This window comes from Micropterus salmoides, unplaced genomic scaffold (genome assembly GCF_014851395.1).
Source record: "Micropterus salmoides isolate LMB-PRFRI ecotype aquatic unplaced genomic scaffold, ASM1485139v1 Ms_hic_scaffold_11, whole genome shotgun sequence".
NCBI classification, from domain to species: Eukaryota; Metazoa; Chordata; class Actinopteri; order Centrarchiformes; family Centrarchidae; genus Micropterus; species Micropterus salmoides.
Window position 1 is genome coordinate 36,615,969 of NW_024040152.1, and position 17,750 is coordinate 36,633,718.

The window sequence follows — 17,750 nt, forward strand, 5'->3', positions numbered from 1 at the left end:
TTTTCCCCCTTACATCTGACTGAACAAAACAAAGGCACCTACATTCATGAAAACATCTTCTGCATAGTTGTCTGTGTCAGAATCCCACAAACACCTTGAAGACATCCTGAAAACATGAGAAAATTCATGTTTGAAGCTCTGAACTACTTTCAGAAAAACTACAACGCAATGTAATCAAAAGGAAGTGCCCTGCACTATGATATTACCATTATAACATTTTGTTGACAATAAGTCAGAGAGAACATTCTACTCTGTGGTATTTGAGATATTTTGTCCAGCTCCATTTACGTACATGATATAGGCAGAATATTAGAAACACTTTTCAATATAAAACTACAGCCATAAAAATTAGTGAGTCAATACCTACCTGACACTGTCAATAAACATTGTGGGATTGATTTTAAGTTGATGTATATGTGTAGAGCAGAGCTGAGTCCATATCAGCTACTGGCTACTACTACTGAAATGGTTGAGTATATTGCTATTTTGAAACCATAATCACACAGTAAAAAGAAGGATTCAACTCAGGAAATGTTAGTTAAATAATGCTGTCAGCAGTGATTGATTGGAAATCTTTCCTGGAATTCTTAAATGTCTTCTTAATACTTTTAAATACATTGGAGTAAAACTTTTTGTGTCACAGTTGACAATATTAGTGCTGTAAAAAATACTGTAAAGAAGTGTAAATTCAAGCAAAATGCCACTACAGGACAGTGGTGAGGGCAGAAAAATTGTATTACAGTAATACTGCCACTTGGGAATCCATTAACTGCACAATACACACACACATCCTCTAACTTGCTTTTATTATGGTAAAAAGGGTCAAACTTATATAATCTCTGGCTGCCCCTGTTCCCTATAAAACTGTCAGCAGTGCACAACATATTTTACACCTGCTTTACTCAGACAATAGAATACCACTAAAATATAGTAGTGTACAAATTGTAACAGCTATTTTTTTCAATACCAAATAATAACTCACTTGACTCCTTGTCCTCGTTGTTCCCCAATGACCACCTGCACAACAATCTTATATCTGTCAAACCCTGCATCTGTTGAGGAAGAGAAATTATCTGTTATAGTGCTGCGAACATGGTGCAGGAACAATACAGGTATGGTGTATCAATATGCTAAATTCACAGTGTAGCATTTACTACTACTACTCATTTAAAACATTTTACTAGAAGGATGAATACTGGTGACTATACTGTAAAAAAAAAAATTACTTTATACCCTTTTATTTAGCTTCATTCTTCTGGCTACATGTTTCATTAACTTCACATTGTACTTGTTTCCCTCCCCAAGGGATTCATCCTGCTTCTGCACTTCCAGGCCCCATTAATAAAAAGCAGCAGTTTGTTTCATAACTGGTAGGATCCCTTCAGTCTTTTGCCTTGAGGATAATTTCCAAGGCGATTTTGTTTAACCCAAAAAGACACGTTCAAATAACGATCATATCGCCATTTCACTGAATATGTATTGTGAATATTAAATCACTTCGGGTAACCATTTTCACTTATATTTGAGTAATTGTTTTGAACTACACTTTAAATATACAACAGTACTTGGATTCCGTGTCCTTCTGAGTTATAACACAAGAGAGGGAGAAGCATCACTCACTCTTCACTTTGCCCTTAATGCAGTCCGCCAGTGAACGGGACAGCTCTGGGACTTGCTCCGGGTCATACCGCATTCCAGACAGTTGCTCCCTAACAGTTTCCCGAATACACTCCTTCACGACGGCTGGCTTAAACCTGGAAGATTTTACAGTGAGCAAAAAGTCAGAAATTTTACTTGAATCAGTCACAGAGCCTGCTCTGTCAACTCATCGGCCTCTCTCATTAGGGATCATAAAGTTACAGAAATTGTTTTAAAAAATTATGTTATTATTATATTAATCCACCTACATTTGGCATTTGACTGGAGATATGTTTCACACTTTTCCTCACATTGTCCTTACAGCTATCGTTAGGTTAACTGACAGTCCATAAGCCTACTAACTAACGCTACAGTACTGACGCCAGTGCTGTTTGAAAACAAAACCCCAGACCAACGCCAGTCGTTGCTTTGCTAACATATAAACATATTGTTAGCAACAAAAGCTAAAAGGCTAAAAGCTAACTTCACCTGCTAGAAATGATATTAAACCACTCTAACCAACTCACTTGTGCTGGTGATTAGGTCGTATGAGGTATGTGTCTGACCCCTCCATCGCATGTCAATAATATAACTGAATGCTCGCTACAACAACAGAGAGGACACGAAGAAGGAAGACGGTTGCTAACAAGCTAATCTTAGCAGATTTGTATCCGTTACCATAGCGACGTTCCTAGTTTTCATAGTTTCCTGTTTCAAAATAAGAGTACGGTAAAGACGTTCGTACTGGACTGTTCAATGGTGTACTCTAAACCAGTGATTAGTGGGGTATTTATTTTAAGTGTATCTATTCCAGAGTTTTGTAAAGATCTTGAAAAGAAAGTTTTTTTATTTGATCAAATTGCCTTTTATTTCTGTGCTATTTTTCCTTCTGTTCAAAAAGACTGAGCTTCTGTTGAAAGTCAAACTACTACTTCTAAGATCAAAAATGAACTTTCATGCTTCATGTTTCATTCGGTAACATTTCCTCCTCCAGAATATTTAATAATTTGTGCGTGGTGAAGTTTTCTCAGTGCTCTTACCATATAATTTTAGTCAGTGTGAAAGGCAAATGGGAAGATGCCATTGGCAGCTCCATAAAAGGCCAGTAAGTAGAACTTGAAGATTATTTTGTCATACAGAGAAAAATGTAAATAAAGACACAGCTACAGTCATACAAGGAGTCTTGTACAACAACTCAAGGACCTCTCAGTTTCTCCAAGATATTTCTCATATATAAGCTTGACAGAGATGTTGCCTAAAACCTACTACCTCAACCAAATTGCTTATGTCTCCTGCTACTGAATTTGTATTTCTGTCCTTATCCCTGATTTTTGAGAGGAACAAAAATCCCTACTTCGTCTCTTTATTCACAAGGTTTCTTTTTCTGACAAGGAAAGCCTTTGATGTCATTTGCTACTAAAATGTCACTGTAACCTTGACCTTTTTTTTTCATATTACCCCATTCCCTTCCATTCCCTTTACTCCCACATGGATTGGTATTAGGTTTACGGCTAGCCTTAGTCCAGTATCCAATGATATAACACAGCAGATCCAATTCACTGCTGTCTTCATCATGATTTCAGAACTCCTCTGCTTTCAAGGCCTCTTCAACTGCAGCCAGGTCAGGCTTCAGGTGAATTGGCTTCACTTGCCTGAAAAAAGAGGCACAACATTGCTATGATTTCATAGATTTTATTTTCTGTCTTTAAAGATTAGTCTCTAACTTTGATAGCAGCAGGGATAGTCCTGGCACATTCTCTCCGTGTAAATCTCCCATCTTTGCTTGCTGTTAAGATAGGAAGATTGGATTTAAATCACACGTAAGTAGGAGGAAAATGGAAGAGATTTTCCACACTACACTGTACCAAATAAAATCAAAGTATCCAGTCCATTTTAAGTATCAAATATCACATATTGGCCAATTTGAACTTTCTGCATATTGTCTGCATCTGCAGTGATTCTGTTTCAAATGTAGGCTACATGATGATATATTAGAATCATTGAAGTTACTCAGTATGCATTCCAGATCAATTGTGCTTGTGTCAAAAAGCCAGAAGGGTAAACACTGTGTACTCAGTTTAATTTCTCATTATTTAGAGGACTGCAGGCCAACAGGAGGGGAGAGGTAAGCCTTTCATATCAGATAATAATGAGGCTAACGGTTGAACATGGTGTAATTCATTACAATCAGTATTGTTCATCACACAGGCCCTGATGAGGTATGAATGGCAAATTACAGTAATTGAATTACCCTATCTTCTAAAATTAAACCTGCAAATTAAGTTAGCAAAGCATTAGACCTTAATGGTTTGTTACAATGAGATGCTGATAAAAAAGTGTCTACATGCGTAGTTCACCAAAGGAGATTAAAGGTTTATGAGTTCATTATTTAATGTTAAGCATCATTTACTCTTGATAGCTGAGTGGGACTCAGGTTAATCTGTAAAGCATCATATAAGAATGTTTCATTGCACAATCAAATCTAATAAACACTTTTTAATCTCTTTTTTCAATTGATTTATTTCTCAGACAGAAAAGAAGTTAAAGCTGGCCTTGAAGTGAAAGTTGAAGTGGAACCATGCACAGGAGAAGGTGGCATTCATTGTGAGGAGCTACTGTATATCTGTTTCTGTATATGGCAATGATAATGACAGTAGCTCAATTACAGGCCATCCTCTGCAAATTGTTTTTATACATATTCTGAAAGTGCCTTCTATTTGAATAAAAATATAGAAGTTATTCTGCGACCCTGTACGCAGGATAAGCGGTTGACAATGGATGGATGGATGGAAAATATTAGTATATGTTTTCATTGCCTGTAAAACAGAGAAGTGATGCAGCATAACTGCAGGTGGCAGTGTTGCGTAATCTGGAAAACAGTTTCAGTTTCATTTCTCTTGCATTCTTTTAGTAGTTACTATATATTTCAGTCAATCCACACTAAGCACATTTCTTATGTGTATATATATTAGTAAATTAATGATAGTCAGAGATCAGTCAGAGATAAGCGTCCTAGGGCACCTTAACTATCCAAACACAAGCAAAGCAGTTATATTTTCATTTCATGGGCATTCCCTTCTCTTCATTCAAGTAGACAGTCAAGTGACTAATGCTTTTTATATGATCAACATCTTCCTTAGCAAATCAAACTTGAATTTAAAATTTAATTTATATAGTAAAACCATTTTATATACAGTGTATGTGTAAAACTCGACTAGAAGGTTTCCACACTTAAGTTTCACTTTCCCCAAACTCTGTATTACAGTCAAAGTGATGAGTCATTTGCACACCTTGTTTGTGTATTGTACAGATCAGCTGTTAGAGTTTTGTCTCCTCTTCAGGACCTGACACCACTGACACTAACAGCATGGCACTACAGGAATGGACAAGTATCTTCAAGATTAAAGCAAAGAAACTTAAACAAGAGGACTTCTGGTGTCTGGGGTTTGATGAAAATCTTGTGCCTGATTGCCCAAACATGGGCTGGAAGCAGTACATCAGGAACACATGTGCAAGGTCAGTGTGCTGGACTACTGTTAATTACTTCTGTTAGTGTGTACATATATTATTCTATATGTTAGGTTAATATAAATGATCAGTTTTGAAAGTTTTGCAGCTAAACTGATGAAATGTGATAGGTACATTACTGGGATAAGAAGATAGATAAATCAAAAATATGGCGATTAGAAAGGGAGGTACATAGTAATTAATTTGAGAACATCTCCAGCTCATGCCTAAGTAATAATGTAATAAAAGTAATAGGCTAATTTAATGAATATCAATTTCCAATCACATAACATTGTGACACAAATGGCATGTGACACAAATTAAGTTTGCACAAACTACACCAATAAGGTACATTACCATGTAAAATATTTTATATTTAGGCTTTATGGACAATGCTTGTATTAATTATTTTACTGTAACATATCACACAATATATGCATTTAATGCAGCAATTCTAAACAAAAAGTCATAGATTTAATAATAACATGCAGGCTTCTTGGCTTTTTATTGCACACATGAGACTAAAGCAGTTAAAATCAGAGAGGTGTTGTGTGCTTTGGCCTTGATCTAGAAGGGCTGCTATAAGTTTTGCAAACCACCAGGTGTCACTGTGTTGCATTTGAAGCCCCAAAGTTTTGAATAGTTGTTTTTCTTTTGGCACAAATAGAAAGAGAGACCTAAAGCTTCTTATGGCTTCATCTGCTCATCACTAGTAAGCAGGAAAGAGGTGACGTCAAATGGCTATATCTCCTCACATTTACTTTTTGCACTGACTTCAGTCTTTACAAACAACATTAATTAGCCAAAGAGTCAGTACTTTTTAACCCAATATAATTTCTTCTTCCAGATTATCGCTGCTTCCAAGTATTGTGTCTATAGCTAAAACTTGACTTTCCATCGTAACTTTGGTTGGTTGTTGCAATACTTTCTTTAACTTGCGTCTTCTTTCATTTTAAAGGTTCAAATGCACCAAGTGTGGAAGGGGCTGGCCTTCTAACCGGGTGATGGTGGTCTTCCACATGTGCTTGACAGGCGGCATTGGCTTTGTCAAGGTGAGGTGCTTCCGTCAGAACTGCAAGATGTGCGACAAAGCTCCAATGGAGACGCCTAGCATCAGCTCCGAGAACATTGACATCCTACTGGAAAATCTGGTGGAGAAGATAAGAATGAAATGCTACCATGAAAACCTGGGCAGAAGGAACAGGCCTAATATAAGCCTGGATGTCAAAAGTCCCCATGAGCCTGCTCATTGTGAGGCCTGCATTCAAGGCATCTGTACGAGGAGTTGAGCTTGTGTTGCTTCTATTAATTAAAGCCATCTATTAATTTAAAAACGTATGTCATAGTTGCCTCAGACGGTCTTGTATTTATTCCTGAAGTTTTTATTTTATTTTATTAAGAGTTTTAATGATGTTTTATGCCTAAACTCCTATGAGAAAAGCATCAATTGTTGTAAGTTATTATATGTATTCTTGTTGGTGCTCAGTTTTCTGTAACACATTTGCTTGTTGCTCAAAACCATTAAGCAAGCCTTGAAACAGAACTGTAATTGATAAATAAAGCTTATACAATCAGTAAACTAAATGTCTTTGTGATTTGTTTTGTGGGTATTTTCTGTTTTCAAATAAATTCTGTGAATATGTGAAATGTTTAAATAAGGCACTAAATGAGAGAATGAAGGCCTGTCCGTGAATGCTGACACTTAAAGCATGTATAAAGGAGTCACTAAGGCAACTGGTGACTCCTTTAACAGTAGAATACTTGGACATGTGCAGGTGAGAATATCAAAAAATGGAAATTTTTATTACAGTAGGTTTTAACTTTCTTATTAATGGTGTCAGCTGGGTGCTAAAGAGTCTATGGCACACAGAAAGTGATGCACTACATTTCTGACAGCAGCGATTATGAGCGGTTTGTTGGAAATACATACAAGAACTGCACTGTCAGTCACAGTGAGTAATGTTTTTATATGCTTAACATCTGTCATAGTGAAACAAACGTGCGTTCCTCACTCCATTCATAGTACTAAACTAGACCCGAAACTTAAGGAAACCAATTTTCAGCTTTTAGGTTTCATTTTCCTGAAACTCTCTTTTGGTATGTTCACAGTCAAAGTCTCTCAGCCTAGGGATGAGTCATTTTGACAAGTTGTTTGTGTACTGTACAGATCAGCTGTGTGAGTTGCATCCCTCCTTCAGCCCTGTTTTGTATCCTCTTTGGGCACCACGGACACTGATGATGGCACAACCCGAGTGGACAAGTATCTTCCAGATGAAAGCAAATATTCTTAAACAAGGAGATTCCTGGCATCTGCAGTTTGATGAAAGTATTGTGCCTAACAGCCCAAACCTGGGATGGGAGGAGTACATCAGGAACACAGGTGCATGGTGAGTATGCTGGACTATTGTTAATCACAATGGTTGGTGTGTGTATTTACAGTATTGTATATGTCAGGTTAGTATAAATTATGGTATAGTGGGTGCACTATAGGTTTATTAAGGTTTGTGTGTGTGTGTACTATGTGTATTTGCACCACTTAAGTTGAATGGAAAAAAATCTGTTCACATAGTCAGACTGTGGTGACTCACGTCTGATTTGGGGACAAAAACTGGCCCCGTCAAGGTAAACCATTCCAGTTTAGGGTAAAGACTTGTTTACTGATTAAGATTAGGATAAGAGTCAAGTTAATGGAAATTAATGCCATCTACAGTGTGACAAAAGCTGTGTTATTTGGGAGTTAAGAGTTATCTTGAAAGAAGAAATAATCTCATTGGCTAAGCTATAGGTTTTAGGTTGGCAACACTTAAATGGCAGAGAAAGAGTTCTGGTTTCATAATGTAATCAGGAGGAAGGTGACTTCACATTGCTCTGTCTCCTCCTATTTACCTTATGCATTTGTATCTCACCATGTTATTTAGCTAGAGAGTCAATCACTTGGGTCAGCCAAAAGACATGTAAACTCAATCACATAATGTCTTCTACCAGATTGTCGCTGCTTCCAAGAACTTTGTCTATAGCTAAAACTTGAGTTTCCATCGTAACTTTGGTTGGCATTAATTAAGAGCCAGTTTAGACTTTCTTTACCTTCAGCTTTCATTTTCAAGGTTTGACTGCAGCTGGTGTAAAAGAGGCTGGCCTTCTAACAAGGTGATGGTGGTCTTCCACATGCGCCTGGTAGACAGGCAGGGCGTTGTCAAGGTGAGGCGCTTCCGTCAGAACTGCAAGAAGTGCGACAAAGCTCCAATGGAGACGCCCAGCATCTCCACAGAGAACATCGATATCCTCCTGGAGAATCTGGTGGAGAAGATAAGAATGAAATGCTACCATGAAGACCTGGGCAGAGGGAACAGGCCTTTTATAAGCCAGGATGTCAAAAGTCCCCATGAGCCTGCTCATTGTGAGGCCTGCATTCAAGGCATCTGTACAAGGAGTTAAGCTTGTGTTGCTTTCAAGTCAGCCTTTCTTTCATTAAAAACAAATAAATCATATTTGTCTCAAGCTGTTTTGAAGATTTTTTTTAGTTTTAATAATGTTTACTGCACTGGCGACCTGTCCAGGTTGTACCCCGCCTTTCGTCCGATGTCAGCTGGGATAGACTCCAGCCCCCCGCGACCCTGTACACAGGATAAGCGGTTGACGATGGATAGATGGATGGATATTTACTGCCTGAGCTCATACTAGCATCAACTGGCAGAATAAGACGCTTCCCCATGTCATTCAGCTTCATTTTCTTGCTTCCTCTAAATATTTTTTCCTCTATACAACAATCAAGTACATGTATGCTTTCATGTTTTTGCTTGTTGGCAGTCAGTTTCTTTAACATATTAACTCTTTATCTCGAAAGCATTAAACATGCCTTCTATCAAACAGAAATGTAATGGATAAATAAAGCTTGCACGAGCAGCAAACTAAATGTATTTGTGATTTGTAGTATGGGTAATTTGTGTTTTCAAATAAATTGGTCAAATGTATTTATTATTATTTAATATGTAAATATGGAACTAAATGAGAGAATGAAGGCCTGTCAAAGAATACTGACACTTGAAGCCCGTATAAAAAAGTCACTAAGGCAACTGGTCTGGTCTGAATTTTAGTCCATGGTACACAGAAAGTGATGCACTACATGTTTATGACAGTGTTCAGCAATTTGTTTGAATTAAGAGATAAACAACAATTTGAAACAACAAAGAACAAGTGTCACACTGTCTCAAAAAAGGTATACTGGCAGGAGGTATGGGGATTAAAGCATTGTGTATTGGAGCAGAGTTGTGCAGCCTGTTTAATTTTTTGATGGACAACATTAATATAAAACAAAAAAAGGGTTGGCTGACAGAAAGCTTGAGGTGAGGCCAGAGAACATATGTTTCAGGCCACCCACTGCTTATTTGCGTACAGTTGGCAGGTGTGACACTGATGCCGCTGTGGTCATTTGTCACCATCTACAAGTCACACACTTCGATACAACCCATTAACTGTGGGTTATCTGTATTTTGTATGAAACCACTTGCAGGAAAAGTAGCCGCCTTGCAGAGTTTTCCATTTCCCACATCATTTGCCAGGACTTTGTCCACATCACGCTTGGTTTACAGTGGCGCTATGTATATCTTGTTCACTAAGGCTGAATTTAGTCTAGCAAGAGTTGGTTTGCCAGGTAAGTGGTGAGTCTGTCTTTGTTGTCTGGCAATGGTTATTTATGGATAAGATCAGCAGACTTATTAGAATCTAAATAGACTGTCTACATTTTAGATGACTGATACAATAGACAAATAAAAGTAAATGTTCTCATAAAGCAGTGTGAGGATTATTCTGTGTGTTCTGTGCTATACTGAAGAACTGCTTTCATTTGACAGCTGTAGAAAGATAAAGACTAAATCTTGACATCATGAAATCCAAGGACATTATACTGAAGGTAAAGTAACTTCTCCTGCTGCACATTCTGTATGTTATTTCTAAGACTAAACACAGCATCAGTTCTAATAGACTGTCTCTGTAACTGATAACCTTTTCTTTAATAGTGAATACCTAAATACGTAAATGGTTTTAATATTTTAGGTGCTTAAATTGAAACAATTGTTGTTCTATTTTAGTGTCTCCCTCCATCAGTCAGGCCCACTCTGGTCATGTTTGTCATTCTCATACCAGGTAAGCTTTTGGGTAAGGACTTTTAGGCATGAGGTCTTCCTCACATCAAAAGTTATTCTCAGAAACATAACCAACAAGGTAGCACCAGTAACGAATCATGAAAGCACAGAACAATGTATACTGCATGAACAGCTGAACTATATATATTGTATGTGCCATATTGTCAAGCCAAATACTGGAAGACTGTAAGTCAATCAAAATCCCAGTGCTTACTGGCAAACTAAAGCTGAGCACTTTGTAAGTTGCAGGTCTTCTGTTTTGTTGAAAATCACAGGAGCCAAATCATGTTTATGACTGGACTTATGACAAATCTCCTCATCAGGTGTGTGGAGTGCTATTCAGATGAACTGCTCTCAGCCAAACCAACCCGCCCTGCTGAATGCTCTAAATCCAGTCTTTAACCTGAGCGATATACGACCTGTCATGAACATGACAACCTGCACCAACATCTTTACAGACTTCATCATGTATGGGATACTAGGAGTGGTATGTTGCAGATGAGTGGACTGAGTGTGTATATGCATTGTACCCTTTATTTAGCATTTGGCACTTCTCTTAGAATGAAATTCCTCTGATGTATAGTAAATTTGGCAAATCACTAATAAGTCATTTATATACAAGGAGGAGCTTTATAAATGTATAATTTAGTATAATACATTTAATATTGATAAACAATAAAGAGTCACAAGAAAACTGACACATATCATTCTCCTGTCTTTAACCAAATGTTTCCTCCATTAAACAACGTCTTTGTGTTGCTGTGCTCCACTGAGACTTCCTTAAGGATTCGTGCTGTCCCCCAAAAAACACATTAGGTTAAAGTATCTTGTCTTTCAGGATGAAAAGGCTCAACTCTTGATCACTTACATTTGGCTTAATTATGTGAGTAGTGTAAACCTCCATTCTAATTTCGCAGTCAGTAGTGTAAAGACAACTGTGGGATTATTTTTTGTGAATTATGTGATTGTTACTTATGGTATACCTGCTCTGCGTGCTGATGCCAGTTTTGTTGTTTCAGTGGTGGATAAACGAGTTTATCAGTTGGGACCCAATCACCTGCGGAACCAGCAGGATATCTCTTCCCAGACAAAAGTTTTGGATTCCAGATGTTGTAATCAATGAATTGTGAGTTCCATACTATATATACTCTATATAAAACCAGGCACTGTATTTACAGTACATACAACACACTCTTACAATACTTATTTGTTAAGGATAAGGCTGGTATTACACAACATTTTTATTACTGTCAACAAGTCCCATGAAAAGACCAAAACCAATGATGTGTTAGTCCGTATCTCAAAGCTCATACCAAACTTCACTCAAACAGGAATAAATTGTGTGTGACTCTTTTCAGCAGCAGATTAATACATATTTGGTGGTCTAGTGAGTATTTCGGGCAGCAGCAAAAAGTGACACATCTAAATTCTGAAATGCAAACTGCGTCTCTCCAAAGCACCACAGAAAGCAGGGCTCTCCACTGCTAGGTCCTTTGACTCTATTGTCTCTGTGATAAATTCAATGTAAAGTATCACATAGCAGCTGAACCTAACATGACTGTGCTTTGTACAACTTACTGACTAGTTAGCGCTGCTGTATATCGTGAAATTATTTGAAATGATTGGCTTTGATGGGAAGAACAGATACCCAGTCTGGGCAAAGGCCAAAAATGTGAAGCCAGAACTTCTTGTTTCCTCTGCTTTATGCTATAATTTAGAAATAGGACCATGCTCTCATATTGCAAACTTTTCACTCATAACTCCTCTGCTGGTTCCTGTCTTGCAGTATGGATGAAAACACCGCTCCCTTTGTCCCGTATTTGTACGTGAATAGCAATGGTATGATAAACGATGCTCTTCCAGTCAAAGTTGTCAGCTCCTGTAACCTCGATATCTACACCTTCCCCTTCGACATACAAAACTGCACTTTGACTTTCAACTCCTACCTGCACTTTGGTAAGGCACTTCACACAATGTCAGTTTTGGTCAAAAGAATTGGAAATGTGACCGTAAAGAGGCAGTAAGTAAGCTTTGTCCCTTCTGTAAAAATAATGCATGAGAGTGCCTTTTTTGTGCTTATTTTGTACCACGGCCACTTACCAAAGGAAAAAGGAAACAGACAAATAATCATGTATTTAATAAACGTTTGTGTGCAAGCCAAAGTTAAACTATAACAAAAACACCATGTGACGTGTGATACCTTAGGTTCACTGTGTCTCTGGACAAAGGTTTTATTGTTAATGCACCATGACAACATCTGTTGCATTATGAGCCAATTTCAGTTCAGTCATTGCAAATTGATTCACCTGTAGTCTATGCACAATCACAGAGAGTTTCAGAGGGGTCCACTATTTCTAGCTTTTTTTCAACATTTTTACCCTTTTTGTCAGGAGTTTGGAACAACAAACATGAATAAAATATATATATATAATCTATGCAAATTTCATGAATATAATAATAAATAATTAATTCCTACATCTCTCTAATGTGGATATGTGTGTTTATCTGCCTTGACAATTACCGGATGGTAGATTTCATTGTTAATCTCTCCCCAGCGATGGACGTAAAGATTTTACTGGGCACGTCTGCAGAAAACATCACTGAAAACTCCAAGATGGTGATGACCACCATGGGGGAGTGGGAGCTGCTGGATATCACCTCCCACAAGGACGACCCAGGACTTGATGAAAGTCAATACATTGATGAGCTTGCATTTCATGTAAGTTGATTATAATGTCTTAAATTGACAGTAAGCTGCATTTCACGATTAGATTGAAAGAGTGGATAACTGGGTTAAAAGCAAGCAAACCTATATTGTGAAGTTGCAGTACAGTGAAGATACTATGGGCCGAATTTACTAACACCCTGAATAAAGAGTACAAAGTGCGTATATGTTCCAAAATATTGCATGTGTTATTGTAGTTACCTATTGTAACCTTAACTAAGAATTAATAATAATAATAATAATAATAATAATAATAATAATAATCTTTATTTGTAGAGCACTTTTGAAAAACAAGTTACAAAGTGCTTTAACAAGTGGAAAGGCAATAATACCCAAAAAACAATAATACAAAAACAATACAAGATAAGAGAAAAGAAAAGACTAAAATACACGTTTAAGATAAATATAAAATTAGTAAAATAGAATAAAATAAAAGGGATAAAATAAAGTCAAATAAGATTGGGAAAGGCTCTCCTATAAAAGTATGTTTTATGAAGGGACTTAAAAGAGTTCACTGACTCAGCTGACCTGATTTCCTCGGGCAGGCTGTTCCAGAGCCTCGGGGCCCTGACAGCAAACGCTCTGTCCCCTTTAGTTTTCAGTCAAGACTCTGGAACAGACAACAGACCTCTGCCCGAGGATCTCAAGGTACGTGCTGGTGCGTATGGGACTAAAAGGTCAGAAATATAACAAGGCGAGAGGCCATGAAGAGCTTTAAAAGTGATCAATAGAATTTTAAAGTCAATTCTAAAACATACTGGGAGCCAGTGTAATGAAGCTAAAATAGGGTAATGTGGTCATATTTCTTTGTTCTGGTTAAAAGCCTGGCAGCTGAGTTCTGGACAGTCTGGAGTCGATCAATAGATTTTTGGGTTAAACAGGTGAAAAGGCTGTTGCAATAATCCAGGCATGATGAGATGAAGGCGTGTAAAATGGTCTTGGTGTCCTTAAAAGTTAACATAGATCGAATTTTTGCTATATCTCTAAGTTGATAAAAACATGATTGAACAAGCTTTGTGGTGTGCTGCTCGAAATTTAAATTACTATCAAACCAAACACAAGGTTCTTTGCCACAGGCTTAATGTGATTTACTAGGGAACCAGCAGATGGCAGTATTTGATTTGCCATCTGCTGGGACCCGATGACCAGGATTTCTGTTTATTGTTATTGTTTATTGTTTCTGAATTACTGCGTAGATGACAACAGGTGCAATCACAATGGAGGTGGCAGTATTTAAATGAGGGTTTTGCGTGTTTTAATGGTTTGCGCCATGTAGAGTCAGGAAGGAAAGTAGCCACTGCGTAAAAAAGTTATTTTTTTCATTCAGAGCATCCCGAATATGTGGAAATCGTATATTTACCTGCCCATCCTGTGTAAGATTGCACAAAGTACTTGGTACAGCACACCTGAAAAACTGCTTTGGGAAACCCTAGCAGAAACAGATACAGTATCTGTCCACTAAATTGGACATTATGCATTGCTGGCTATATTTCAAAAACAATTAACTATTACTGATTACTGTATTTCTTGAAAATACTTTATGTGCACTAACCTTTTTGGATGTAAATCAATGGATTTATGTTATTAGAATGTAAAACTTGCAGTTTTTGTAACAAAAACAATATTTTGTGCAGATTAGTTCCATTATGTGAGTAACATGTAGTGTGTTGCAGCAAGTAATAGAAAGACATTCAGGATAGTGGAGCAAATTCCATCAGCAAGTAAGGATAATATTAGTGGCAGTGATGATGAATGGCTGCCAGAAATAGGTGGAACCCCAAACGCTAGCAGCAGTGATAGTGGAGCTGAGGGTGCTGAGAAAGAGAGGCTGAGAAGTCAGACGTGAGGTTCAATGTTTTTGCATTGCATTAAAATGTATTAGAATATGTTAAAATATGTAACCACATTAGTTTAACAGCCTTAAAAATATAGTTTTCGCATACCATATTATTTTATTCATTGGTTTGTTAAATAAATATTTCTGCAGTTAAAACCTTAGGCGCATGCTGTCCACCTTAGTGGACATTTAAAAAACTCCTTGAAAAATTTGTTTGAAAAAATGTTTTTTATTTTGCATGCCTAAAGAGCAATAAAAACACATAGGAAAAAAATCCTGACAGAGGCTGTCATAATTCATGCATGAAAGGGCTAAAACAACAGGGAAATACTTGATGTCTTTCCATTTTCACTATGACTGACGATTTCTCTAACTCAAAATTGCACTGTATGTTCGTTTAATCATCATTACCCTTTAAATATACAGTTTTTCAATTTCAAAACTGAACAGAAAAGGTGCCTGGCGTTTTGCTTTATTCCCTCTGCAGATCAGAGTGAAGCGCCGGCCCACCATGTATGTGGTGAATCTCCTGATCCCGAGCTGTTTCCTCATCACAGTGGACCTCTTCAGCTTCCTGTTGCCTCCCCAGACTGTGGACCGATCCTCCTTCAAGATGACCCTGATCCTGGGCTACACAGTCTTCCTGCTCATCATGAACGACCTGCTGCCTATCACTGGAAACACCATACCTCTCATAAGTCAGTTATCTATTGAAACCTGTTATATCTGTAGCTTGCTTTTAAATGTGTTTTTTTTATTCTGCTGTTAATCTAGTTGTTACTAAGAAGCATCTTTAGACATACATATCTCACTCGGCTCTCTCTGCCAGATGTGTTCTTCTCTATCTGCCTGGCTCTGATGGTGGCAAGTCTACTGGAGACTATCATCATTACCAATCTGCTGTGCGGCTCTGCTGACTTCCCTCCCGTCCCTCACTGGGTCAGGGTGTTTGTTCTTCACATCCTTGGCTGCTTGGTACGGCTTCCTCCAAAGCCCAGAGATCTAGAGGACACAGTCATCCACAATCCTGCTGCACTAGGTATGACTAGGTAGACTTGGGATGTGGTTTCACACAAAGGCAAAACTATTCATGCAGTCATGTGCATTATGAGGTGCAGAAAGTCTGCGTTTGTTCTGCAAATTCTGGGCTGTCTTGTTTGCCTGTCTCAGAAGACTAAGGGATTGAGGTATACCATTAATAGGTAGTTTTATGGTGGTTAAAATTAATTAGAAAATGACTGAATATACAAAGTACATCAGATGGATCAACATGATGGTTGTCACACATACACCACTTTAAACGAAAAAAATTCAACATTTTTCCTTTAAAACTAGACATGAAACCTGTGTTGGCACAGCAAAAAGCAGATGAGAGGCCTCTCGAGGAGAAAGGTCCAGCGGTGGAGGGAAAAGCCTTTCAGGAGCTGATGAGCCTGGCCAGGGACCTCCAGGCCATCCGCCTCCAAGTGGAGCAGCATCTGGGTGGAAGCCAGAAATCGGAGGAATGGATCCAGGTGGGTTTCGTCATAGACCGCCTGCTGTTCGGCATCTACCTCCTCTTCATATCAGTCAGCTTCATTACCATCATCATTATCTGGGTAAACTCATATGGTCAGTAACTACCTGCTGTATGCTTTAAGGGGCTCAATTTCTGCAGTATGTATGTATGTATGGAGTGACTCAAATGTTTTTGGAATACATGATTTTTTTATTTTGATTTGATTAGATATTTATACAAACTCCAAAGTTATTGCCTAGTTGTTAATAATAATGGAAATATTATCACTATTGGACATTAAATTATTACTATATTGCCTATAGTTTAAACCCCTTTGTGTTATGATTGAGGAAACTATTTTATACAAATAAAATGACTTGAAGAAATTCTTTTCAGTTTTCGACTGACATTCATTTCTAACATAATAATCATGTTCCAATTGTTATTTTTATTGATTTTGTAATTTTAATGTCAGTTTTGAATCCTATCGTTGACAGTCAAGAGCCAACATAATTAGAAAATGTAGTTATCTGCTATCAGTGGCTCACCCAAAAGAGAATATAACAATGAAATAAATCCTGTAAGATAAATAGCAGCTGTCATTTGATCTATAGATAGTAGGCTATGATTATGATTTTAACAAAAATCCCAACAAATGCCATGCCTTTACTGAATTTATAACCCAATTTTTAACCCAATCTCTAAAATTATGAAGAAACTTAAGACTGTTTTTAAAAATCAAAGCAATAAACATTTGTCTAGTTAGTGAATAAATAATTTGGTAGAATAAAAATGCTATAGGCCTACAGCATGGCCATAAGTATGTGGACATTTAATCACAAGACTTTGCTGCAGGGATTAGCAAGTTACGGCACTGATGTTGGGCGATAAGGCCTGGCTCACAATCAGCCTTTCGAATGATCCTAAACGTTTTGGAATGGGTTGAGTCCAGGGCTCTGTGCCAAAAAGCTGGAAGCACACGGTCGTCTAAAATATAATGAATGCTGTTCAGATGCATGATGAATTAAGTGGCCTGGCCCAATATATGTCTTCATACCTTCCCACATGCAATAACATAATAAGCAAACTCCATGATAAAAAACTATTTTACACCCAATAGTTTTTTTAATCTTGAAGATTCATCGTACATGTAGTTCTGAATATGCAGAACTTGCCAGGAGGCAAGCAGGAGGGTCATTTGAAATCATTTACCAAAACAGCATTCCTGTCAGCTGTTCAGACTTAAGTATTTTGTTTTAGAAAAGGAAAACATGGATCACAACGTGTACATTTACAGTGTACTGTAAAACAAAAATCTTACTTACTTAAATCTTATTTATCTTATCTGCACTACCCAAAATCACATTAATGTTGGACACCTTGAACACTCACGTGTCCTTTTGG

General features: G+C 37.6%; 4 protein-coding genes across 6 annotated transcripts; 3 read left to right on the forward strand and 1 right to left on the reverse strand.

Annotated features, from left to right (window-relative positions):
• Nucleotides 1–9: 9 nt before the first annotated feature.
• Nucleotides 10–2,320, reverse strand: LOC119898372 (dynein light chain Tctex-type protein 2B-like). Its single transcript, XM_038712582.1, has 4 exons — nt 2,166–2,320; nt 1,621–1,754; nt 983–1,052; nt 10–106 (listed from the first exon to the last, which is right to left on the reverse strand). The coding sequence occupies exons 1-4, from the start codon at nt 2,210–2,212 to the stop codon at nt 10–12; spliced, it is 348 nt and encodes a 115-aa protein (XP_038568510.1). The 5' UTR covers nt 2,213–2,320.
• Nucleotides 2,321–4,194: 1,874 nt separating this feature from the next.
• LOC119898254 (receptor-transporting protein 3-like) lies at nt 4,195–6,724 on the forward strand. 2 transcript variants are annotated; one of them, XM_038712442.1, is made up of 3 exons: nt 4,195–4,242; nt 4,980–5,154; nt 6,104–6,724. In XM_038712442.1, exons 2-3 carry the CDS (start codon nt 5,006–5,008, stop codon nt 6,432–6,434), a joined length of 480 nt encoding a protein of 159 aa, XP_038568370.1. In that variant the 5' UTR covers nt 4,195–4,242; nt 4,980–5,005; the 3' UTR covers nt 6,435–6,724. The 2 variants fall into 2 exon arrangements, with proteins under 2 accessions (XP_038568370.1, XP_038568369.1); XM_038712441.1 differs by lacking the exon at nt 4,195–4,242 and having other exon boundaries at nt 4,924–5,154.
• A 549-nt stretch (nt 6,725–7,273) lies between these two features.
• Nucleotides 7,274–8,643, forward strand: LOC119898256 (receptor-transporting protein 2-like). The gene is made up of 2 exons (XM_038712445.1): nt 7,274–7,532; nt 8,250–8,643. Exons 1-2 carry the CDS (start codon nt 7,276–7,278, stop codon nt 8,578–8,580), a joined length of 588 nt encoding a protein of 195 aa, XP_038568373.1. The 5' UTR covers nt 7,274–7,275; the 3' UTR covers nt 8,581–8,643.
• A 525-nt stretch (nt 8,644–9,168) lies between these two features.
• On the forward strand, nt 9,169–17,325 carry LOC119898255 (5-hydroxytryptamine receptor 3C-like). 2 transcript variants are annotated; one of them, XM_038712443.1, is made up of 9 exons: nt 9,169–10,054; nt 10,233–10,287; nt 10,610–10,773; nt 11,125–11,169; nt 11,306–11,412; nt 12,073–13,005; nt 15,336–15,546; nt 15,678–15,887; nt 16,184–17,325. In XM_038712443.1, the coding sequence occupies exons 6-9, from the start codon at nt 12,772–12,774 to the stop codon at nt 16,465–16,467; spliced, it is 939 nt and encodes a 312-aa protein (XP_038568371.1). In that variant the 5' UTR covers nt 9,169–10,054; nt 10,233–10,287; nt 10,610–10,773; nt 11,125–11,169; nt 11,306–11,412; nt 12,073–12,771; the 3' UTR covers nt 16,468–17,325. The 2 variants fall into 2 exon arrangements, with proteins under 2 accessions (XP_038568371.1, XP_038568372.1); XM_038712444.1 differs by lacking the exon at nt 9,169–10,054 and having other exon boundaries at nt 10,084–10,773.
• The last annotated feature ends 425 nt before the right edge of the window (nt 17,326–17,750 follow it).

Coding starts and splice junctions, on each gene's coding strand:
- LOC119898372 (XM_038712582.1), bottom strand. CDS start 2,212: ATGGAGGGGTCAGACACATACCTCATACGACCTAATCACCAGCACAA. Junction 1,053..1,620: donor CATTAAGGGCAAAGTGAAGA/GTGAGTGATGCT, acceptor CTTCCTCAACAG/ATGCAGGGTTTGACAGATAT. Junction 107..982: donor CAACGAGGACAAGGAGTCAA/GTGAGTTATTAT, acceptor TCATGTTTTCAG/GATGTCTTCAAGGTGTTTGT.
- LOC119898254 (XM_038712442.1), top strand. CDS start 5,006: ATGGCACTACAGGAATGGACAAGTATCTTCAAGATTAAAGCAAAGAAA. Junction 5,155..6,103: donor ATCAGGAACACATGTGCAAG/GTCAGTGTGCTG, acceptor TTCATTTTAAAG/GTTCAAATGCACCAAGTGTG.
- LOC119898256 (XM_038712445.1), top strand. CDS start 7,276: ATGAGTCATTTTGACAAGTTGTTTGTGTACTGTACAGATCAGCTGTGT. Junction 7,533..8,249: donor ATCAGGAACACAGGTGCATG/GTGAGTATGCTG, acceptor TTCATTTTCAAG/GTTTGACTGCAGCTGGTGTA.
- LOC119898255 (XM_038712443.1), top strand. CDS start 12,772: ATGTGGATATGTGTGTTTATCTGCCTTGACAATTACCGGATGGTAGAT. Junction 13,006..15,335: donor TTGATGAGCTTGCATTTCAT/GTAAGTTGATTA, acceptor TTCCCTCTGCAG/ATCAGAGTGAAGCGCCGGCC. Junction 15,888..16,183: donor CCACAATCCTGCTGCACTAG/GTATGACTAGGT, acceptor CTTTAAAACTAG/ACATGAAACCTGTGTTGGCA.